Source organism: Mandrillus leucophaeus, unplaced genomic scaffold, assembly GCF_000951045.1.
Source record: "Mandrillus leucophaeus isolate KB7577 unplaced genomic scaffold, Mleu.le_1.0 Scaffold412, whole genome shotgun sequence".
NCBI classification, from domain to species: domain Eukaryota; kingdom Metazoa; phylum Chordata; class Mammalia; order Primates; family Cercopithecidae; genus Mandrillus; species Mandrillus leucophaeus.
Window position 1 is genome coordinate 1,614,047 of NW_012104388.1, and position 9,680 is coordinate 1,623,726.

Sequence of the window (9,680 nt, forward strand, 5' to 3'; positions counted from 1 at the left end):
TATATAATATTTTATATATATATATTTTTTGAGACAGAGTCTCACTGTCACCCAGGCTGGAGTGCAGTGGCGAGATCTTGGCTCACTTCAACCTCTGTCTCCTGGATTCATGCAGTTCTCATGCCTCAGCCTCCAGAGTAACTGGGACTACAGGTGCATGCCCCCAGGCCCAGCTGTTTTTTGTTTTTATAGTAGAGATGGGATTTTGCCATGTTGGCCAGGTTGGTCTCAAGCTCCTGACCTCAAGTGATCCACCCACCGTGCCTCCCAAATTTCTGGGATTAAAGGCATGAGCCACTGTGCCCGGCCTAAGTGCATATATTTTTTTGTGCACATTTTTACAAGTTTTAAAAAAAGCTTTTTTTTTTGTTTTGGAGACAGAGTCTTGCTCTCTCCAGGCTGGAGTGCAGTTGTGGGATCTCGGCTCACTGCAAGCTCCGCCTCCCGGGTTTACGCCATTCTCCTACCTCAGCCTACCGAGTAGTTGGGACTACAGGCGCCCACCACCATGCCCAGCTAATTTTTTGTATTTTTAATAGAGACAGTGTTTCACTGTGTTAACCAGGATGGTCTCCATCTCCTGACCTCATGATCCGCCCGCCTTGGCCTCCTAAAGTGCTGGGATTACAAGCGTGAGCCACTGCACCCAACCCCTAAAAAGAAGCTTCTTTTGACTTAGTAGTGCCCAGGAGACAAGTTCTAAGCAAATTGTAAGCATTTTCTTCTGACTCCTTTATCTTCAGATAGTCTCACCTGTTGTTTGATAACTTATTGAGCAACTTTGTTTTTGTTTTTTTTTGCAGGGACATCAGTCTTTTTCTTGGTAGCAAGCTGTAGATTTTGTTTCAAAGAAAGCATCTTCATCTTTCTCTAGTTTCATCATGTATAGATGAAGATTCCGATGCAGGTATCTGTATCAAATTTCAATACAGTCACATTTGTGTTCATTTGAACTCTAGAACTAGAATAGGAATTACTTTTTTCTTTGATTTTCTTTTTCTTCCTTCTCTTGAGGATCATGAAAGTATAAAAGAATACTTTCTAAATGAAGGTGCTGTTTTCATTTTTTTTTTTACAATTTTTAAATTTGGAATTAAAATTTTAACTAGAACAGAGTTTTTATTAAGCAAGTTTTTTAAAAAAAAAATCTAAGTTGTTAATCCTGCTCTCGAGATGTAAATAAGGTGTGTTTCAGACATTATTAAAACACAGAAATAGTGGTATTTGTACCAAAACCCTAGTATCTCAGTACTTACCATTATATAACACTGTATAACTGAATAGTGGAATACCAAAATTGGAATTGCACACTGCATCTAACCCTGTATGCATCGAAGTATTTTCTTCTGTGCCCGTACTTTCTGCCTTTTTAATGTTTTGGACAAAACTGTCATCCTTTGCGTACCTCCTCTCTGTGTCCACGTTCCTATTCTGTTCCCTCAGTGCCTTTATTTTCTCCCTTCCCATTGCTTCCTTTATGTCTGCTGACACGTGTTCGTATGTTCCTCCTATTTTAGAAAAGAAAAACGTCATTCGTTTAATCTTACTTATTAGTTTCTTTTCTTTCTTTTTCTTTTTATTTTTTGAGACGGTGTCTCGCTCTGTTGCCCAGCCTGGAGTGTAGTGGCACAGTCTTGGCTCACTGCAACCTCAGCCTCCCGAGTAGCTGGGACTACAGGTATGTGCCACCACACCTGGCTAATTTTTTTTTTTTTTTTTGTACTTTTAGTAGAGACGGGGTTTCATCATGTTTGCCAGGCAGCTCTCGATTTCCTGACCTCAGATCTGCCCACCTCGGCCTCCCAAAGTGCTGGGAGTACAGGCATGAGCCACCATACCCAGCCATATTAGTTTCTTCAGTTTTATAAACCAAACTTCTAACTAGGGGATTTGCTGCATTTTCACTTTAGTCTGTTGTTATCTGGCTTCAGTCCTTGACTTTTTCTTGAAATTCTTTTTTTATTTTTTTATTTTATTTATTTATTTATTTATTTTAATTTAAAGACAGGGTCTTGCTCTGTTGCCCAGGCTGGAGTTCAGTGGCACAGTCATAGCGTACTGCAGCCTGGAACTCGTGGGCTCAAGTGATCCTCCCACCTCAGCCTCCCAAGTAGCTGGGACTACAGGTGCATGCCACCACACCTGGCTAATTTTATTTATTTTATTTTATTTTTTTCTGTAGATGAGGTCTCACTATGTTGCCCAGGCCGGCCTTGAATTCTTGGCCTCAAGCAATCCTCCTGCCTCGGCCTCCCAAAGTGCTGGGATTATAGGCATGAGCCACCACAAATTCCATTTTTTGAAGGAAACTTGTAAGTTAGCAAATTGCTAAATCCAGGGATCTTTTTCAGTTCTCATTTGACACTGTTAATTCTCTACTTTTTAAGAATCCATCTCAGGTGTATGAACTTGGAAGAATAATGAAGCCTGTTTGACCTCAGTTTTCTTGTGTTAAAACTTAAAACAGCTCCTAAGTTTTTTTGAGTATCAAATGCAACAATATATCTGAAAATATCTGGCATCTAGTTAGTAGCTCAAAACTAACCTGACAGTCTGTGATGCTTTAGTTGCTGCCTGGCTCTTGAAATATCTAAAATAGTTTTTTTTTCCTATTTTTTTCCTCCCTCCATCTTCTTTAAATAAAGACATTCTCTAAGGCACATATTTTGAACTTTATCTCTTTGCCTTATCTGTTGGAAATCTCATCTACTTGCAGATCTCTAGCTGATAATTTTGGGCTGCCAGCAACCAGATACAGTACGTCCTCACTTAATGTCATTAATAGATTCTTGGAAATTGTGACTTTAAGTGAAATGACATCAAATCATGTCATTTTAATTCAGTGTTGTTTCATTATAACATGGATTAGAAAAGAAAGTTGGTTTTCTTTTACATCATTTCACTTAAAGTCGTAGTTTCCAAGAGCCTATTGAGGACATGGAGGCTGTCAACCTTGAGCTGTCCTAGGCTAAACTCTGGTGATCCATTTCCAATAACCTCTTCCAAACCTTCATTTGAAATGCTTTTTATCACCCCAAGTGGAATGTATGTGAAACTAAACCCATTGTTTTTGTTCCCCTTTCACACATACTAAAGACATACTAAATACACATAATAAGAGTACTAAATACATACTAGCGTTTTAAGGGTACTAATATTTCTGCCAACCAGTCAGAAAACCTCACCACCATCCTTGATTCCCCCAGCCCACCTACATTTTTTAAAGGTCTAGTGGTTTTTCTTTCCATCATGCGCAGAATTTTTTCCTTCTCTTATTTGTCCTTAACACAGGTTTCGTGCAGCTGACCTCCTGATTGATCCAGTGGCTGGTATTCTCCACTCTGCCCTGATAATTGGTCACAGTGCCTTGATCGTGTTTATGTGTTACACAAAATATGTAAGGACTTCCCTCTTGCCTCTGAGCTTGTCCGCAAACATGAAGGATTTGAGGCCCAGTTTATCTTTCTAATCTTGCCCCAACCATTCTTCTGATGGTTTACTTCCTGTTCTCAGAACATGCCTGTATTCTTCCACATTGTCAGTGCAGAAAAGAGGTATATGCAGGAAAGGTGTGATGTATTTTCTTTCTTTTTTTTTTTTTTTGAGACAGAGTCTTGCTCTGTCGCCCAAGCTGGAGTGCAGTGGCTGGATCTCAGCTCACTGCAAGCTCCGCCTCCCGGGTTTATGCCATTCTCCTACCTCAGCCTACCGAGTAGCTGGGAACACAGGCGCCCGCCACCTTGCCTGGCTAGTTTTTTGTATTTTTAGTAGAGATGGGGTTTCACCGTGTTAGCCAGGATGGTCTCGATTTCCTGACCTCGTGATCCGCCCATCTTGGCCTCCCAAAGTGCTGGGATTACAAGCTTGAGCCACCGTGCCTGGCCGATGTATTTTCAAGTTAGCTACTCCATGAGTGACTAGTACTGAATCCGTCTGAAACTTCCAAGGAGGCTTATGAAATGAATCTTAGAACCAGCTTCCATATTGGTTGCCCCACAGCTATTAACTCCCCACACTTCCAGGTAGTGAATGAGTAAGTACAGAGCAGTGCTTTTTGGTTGGACCTGCTCGAAGCCAGTCACAGCTTACACGAAATTGATCCTTCATAGCTGGCATAAGATGTTGGGTCAAGAGGTTTTTGAAATGGTGCATAGCATGTGTCTATAATGGTGTGAAAGTTAAAAATTCCAGAAGATACAGAAGAATGTAAAGTGAGAAGTTATGTCTCTTTTCCTTTTTTGTATTCTAGAAAAAGTTTGCCAACCCCTGTTCTAGTCATTCTGGTTCCTTTCCTGGAAACATTCGTCATTAACTTGTTTCTTGAGACTTGGTGTGTATTTACAATACTTACACCGTCCACATACACACATACTTAGTATATACTTTTTCTCAACTTCAAAATATCTTAATGATTTTCTATATTAGTATATAGAATATTATTATTTTTTTAGCTCTATAATATTGTTATGTGGATCTACCATTTATTTAACTAGTTTTCTATCAATGGACATTCAGTTGTTTTTTTCTTTCTCTTTTTTTGGAGACAGGGTCTCACTCTGTTGCCCAGGCTGGAGTGCAGTGATGTGATCTCTGCTCACTGCAACTTCCACCTCCTGGGCTCAAGCGATCCCTCTCAACTCACAGCCTCCCAAATAGCTGGAAACTACAAGTGTGTGCCACCACACCCAACTAATTTTGTATTTTTTGTAGAGACAGGGTCTCACTTTGTTGCCCAGGCTGGTCTTGAACTCCTGGCTGGGCTCAAGGGCTCCACCCATCTCCCAAAGTGCTGGGATTACAGGCATGAACCACCGAGCAGACATTTAGTTATTTTGTCTCCTTATTACAAATGATAGCATTACATTTATACATATTTGTAATCCAAAAAGGTCAATTTCTTGAGTGTTCCTATCTTGAACTTTTTTCTGTAATAGGCCTCCCATATTCATTGCCCACAAGTTTGCATCAGTTTTATTGTAGTGGGTCAGGATCGTTAAGAGCTGGAGTTGCTGGGATAGGCCTTTCTCAAGAGGTTCTACTTGAGTTGGACCTTGAGGAATCTAGATGAAGAGGGGGATAATGAAAAGGAGGTGGGAAGGGAAAAAGGACTGTGTGGCCAAAGTCTTGTGGTTAGCAAAAGGCTGGCATGCTTTTGAGCTGCACTGCCCAGCACTGTAACCATGAGCCATGAGTACGTGTGGCTGTGAGCACTTGCTATGTGGCAAATCCAGAGTTGAGGTGTGCAGTGAGTACCCACCAGGGTCTGAAGACTTAGTATGAAAAAAAGAATGTTAAAATAGCTCAGTAGTTTTAAAAATACTGCTTGTAATTTAAATAGTAGCATTTTGAATATATTGGGTGAAGTAAAATGTTATTAAATTTTTTACCTGGTTTTACTTTTAAATACATGGCTACCAGAAAATGTAAAAATGCATTATGTGGCCCACCTTTTTGGCTGCATGGTTTTTTGTTAGACTCTGCTCTGGCTCATGCTTCAGGATGGAGAAACAGGTTCAGTTGGGGAACCTGGTATGTGCTTCAGTGCGAACTGTTGGATAGTTATCGGAATCGAGTATTTGGTATGAAAAAACCATTATGTTTCTTAAAACAGTAAAGTAACGTGAAATTAGTTTCAGGAAGATTCAACTGTTCATATTTTGTAGCACTGCAAAAACTAATTGAGTACTTACTGTGTACTGAGCACCGTCCTAAAGGGCTTTATTCATTTAATCCTCACAGCAACCCTTTGAGACATAAGTAGCCCTTATGTTATAGATGAACTTGAGTCTTAGGGAGGTGTACCTACTGGCCCAAGGTCATGCCATAACTGATAATGCCTTGGCTATGAACCCAGGCAGTCTGATTCCAGAGCCTATACACTTAACCACTACCCTGTGTCCCTGTGAAGGTGAATTAGACAAAGATGATGATCCTTGCACATAGCAGTGAAGGAATGGTAATGGATCACTTTCTAATCCTGTTAATATTTTAATTTTAAAAAATCTTGTGTCTTCATAGTACCCTGATACTTTTCATTTTTAAGTTCTTGTCACCATGGTTGGTTGTATGATTTAGGCCACCCAGGACCAGCATAGTATGTAACAAGCTTTAAGTTTATTTTGCTTGTGTTTCGTGTATAGGAAAGTTTTAAGAGTATGTAGTTTTTTAAAATTTTGTTTTGTTTTACAGTCATGCATCACTTAATGTTCTGAGAAATGCATTATCAGGCAATTTCATTGTTGTGCAGACGTCCTCGAGTGTACTCAACACAAACCTAGATGTATAACCTGCTACACACGTAGGCTAAGCAGTATAGTGTATGGCTCCTAGGCTACAAATCTGTACAGGGTGTTACTGTATTAAATACTGTAGGCAGTTGTAACATCATATATATATATAAAAACATAGAAAAGGTACAGTAAAAAATTTGGTACTGTAATCTTATGGGACTACTGCTGTATATTCAGCCCATCATTGATCAAAATGTCGTTATGTGGTGCATGTCGGTTTAAAGCAAATTTTATTTTATCCCTACATTTCACAAAGGAACAGAGATGAAATAATGTGGCTGAGGTTTCATGGCTGGGAATTATAAAACCATGAGACTATGTAGCTTTGATCGCTATTGTGTTTGATTTAAAAAGTAAACATTTTGTGTTTGAGCTTAGCGCTAAGTGATCATAAATGGTGTATATTTATTCCTAAAATTTTTCTGGGATTTCAGATCCTGAAATTTTACACTAACCTTTAAAAAGCATATTCAGGAGGAAAATGTGTCAGAGCCAAGTTGAAATTTGAAATGCTTATATATATATATATATATATATATATGAATTCTTAATATTGGAAGAGAAAGGAAGTTGTTGTTTTGAGAAGGGAGCTTGCTCCATCACGCAGACTGGAGTGCAGTGGTGCCATCATAGCTCACTGCAGGAAGCTCATTTTTTTTTTTTTTTTTTAGACGGAGTCTTGGCTCTGTCACCCAGGCTGGAGTGCAGTGGCGGGATCTCGGCTCACTGCAGACTCCTCCTCCCAGCTTCAAGCAATTCTCCTGCCGCTGAATAGCTGAAATTACAGGCACCCGCCACCATGCCCAGCTAAGTTTTGTATTTTTAGTAGAGACAAGGTTTCACCATGTTGGCCAGTCTGGTCTTGAACTCCTGACCTCATGATCCACCCGCCTCGGCCTCCCAAAGTGCTGGGATTACAGGCGTCAGCCACCACACCCGGCCAGGAAGCTCATTTTTAAAGGACCATCCATGTAGATGGAACCAAAATAGTAGTGGAGAAGCCCTTAAAATGATACTTGCTTAATTAATTAAACTTAATTCATTAAGAGGTAGCTGTCAAGGCAGTTTAATTAAAATTAAAATCAACCATTTTGTTAAATTTGTTAAATTTCTCCAGTGTTTAGCTCAGAGGTCTAGTCTTAATGGTAATGCTTAAATTTTTCTGATCTTTACTGTGGAATTTTGGAATCAGGTTTATGTTATGTGTTAAGGAATGACATGCACACTAAGAATTTACAATTATATTCTTATCTCTGACTAGGGCCTTTGTAATAAATCTGTTTTTACCCTGTCCAAAATGACAGTGTTCTTGGGTTTCTTTTTCTTTATCTCTTGGGTTTCTAGAGATTCATAAGCTTTAAAAATTAAAAATAAGCTATTAGGATTGGAAGAGACCTTTGGAAGTGGTTTATCTAGCTCAGGTCATCTCAGTCTGGGAACTGTTGACATTTTGGATACATCATTCTTGGTTGTGGAAGGACTGACTGTCCTGTGCATTGTAGGATGTTTAGCAGCGTATCTGGCCTCTACCCACTAGATGCCAGTAGTTCCCCTTTGATTGTGACAACTAAAAATGTCTCCAAACGTTGTCAGATGCCCCCTGGGAGACACAATCGCCCTGGTTGAGAACCGTTTGTCTAGCCCATTTCCCGGGAGTGGTGGTTCCCTTCTCTGGAACTCAGACATTGAGAAGAGAAGGGTATTTACCACCTCCTCTAGCAGTCCATTCCAACTTCAGGTGCCTCTTTGGAGATAGAAATCTCTCCTCTCTGTTAAGCTAAAACCTGCCATCTGTAACTTTTTAGTTCTGCCTCTTAGGACCATATACATTGGATAGATTCACATATATACTTTCCCAATTATTGGAACATGATACCCTGTCCTTCCTGGTCCCTCATGGGGTTGTTTTAGAGCCAAGTCAGCACACTTTGTAGTTGCCAGAAAGTAAATATTTTAGGCCATGTATTTACAGGCTACCAATCTCTGATGCATAATCTTCCTTTCCTTCCCTCCCTCCTTCTTGCCTTCCAGCAACCTTCCCTCCCTTTCTCTTTCTTCTTATTTCTTGTAACCTCTTAAAAATGTAAAAAAACATTTTTTTGTTCTTACAGGCTTGGTTTTGGCTTCAGTAACTTGCCATCCCTGGTTTTAGAGTCTTTGACATCTCTGCTAATCTTCAGAAGGCAGTGCAGTGCTTTAGAACTGTGTATAGAACTTTGGGAAAGGTCTGAGCAGCATAGAATAACGTTGGACTTGTCACTAACTCCTTCAAGCAAAAAGCTTACTGCTTTTTTGTAGCTTTGTCACATTTTCAGCATAATGACAGCCAAGACACTGGTTTGTCTTTTTCATTAGCCACTTTTCCTTCCCCTCCCCCACTTTTTTTTTTGAGACTGAGTTTCACTCATTGCCCATTGTGCAATGGCGTGATCTCAGCTCACTGCAACCTCCGCCTCCCAGGTTGAAGCAATTCTCCCGTCTCAGCCTCTCAAGTAGCTGGGATTACAGGCTCCCGCCACCATGCCTGGCTAATTTTTGTATTTTTAGTAGAGATGGGGTTTCATCATGTTGACCAGGCTGATCTGGAATTCCTGACCTCAGGTTATCCACCTGCCTCAGCCTCCCGAAGTGCTGAGATTACAGGCGTGATGTATGGTGCCTGGCTAGGCCACTTTACCTTCTAAGATATTTTTAGACTTCAGCATAGGACCATCCGTGTAAACTTGTATTAAACTTGTCTTAGCTGGAACCAGCTCTCTATACCCTGCTGAGGTTTGTGGGTCTTAATTTGTCCTTCAGAGTGTTAATGAAATTTTTCTTAGCTTCATGTCATTCAAATGTTTAATAAACATACCCGGGTCTTTCACGTAAGTTACTAATACAAATTTTAATGAGACATAGCTAATAACTAAATTTCACATCACAAATGCCTAACAAATAAGGTAATTTTGGCCAGGCGTGGTGGCTCACGCCTGTAACCTCAGCACTTTGGGAGGCTGAGGTGGGTGGATCACTTGAGGTCAGGAGTTCAAGACCAGCCTGGCCAACATGATGAGAAACCCCCTCTTGACCAAAAATACAAAAATTAGCTGGGCGTGGTGGTGCATGCCTATAATCCCAGTTACTTCTGAGGCTGATGCAGGAGAATCGCTTGAATCCGGGAGGTGGAGGTTGCAGTGAGCCAAGATCGCACCACTGCACTCCGCACTCCAGCCTGGGTGACAGAGTGAGACTCCCTCTCAAAAAAAAAAAAAAAGATGAAGAAAAAGAATGAGTAAAAGGGTCTCTTTCTGTCGCCCAGGCTGAAGTGCAGTGGCAGGATCACTGCTCACTGCAGGCTTGACCTCCCAGGCTCCGCAAATGCAAAATTCATGACATGCTTCCAAGAGT

At 40.6% G+C, this 9,680-nt stretch overlaps 1 protein-coding gene across 1 annotated transcript in view; it reads left to right on the forward strand.

The window, feature by feature from the left end:
• The first annotated feature begins 801 nt into the window (after positions 1-801).
• Positions 802-9,680, forward strand: part of TMEM165 (transmembrane protein 165) — a 23,728-nt gene continuing 14,849 nt past the window's right edge. The window contains exon 1 of the mRNA XM_011992502.1: positions 802-907. Within this exon, the coding sequence (XP_011847892.1) occupies positions 890-907 (18 nt within the window). The 5' untranslated portion in view covers positions 802-889. The remainder of the gene's footprint in view (positions 908-9,680) is intronic.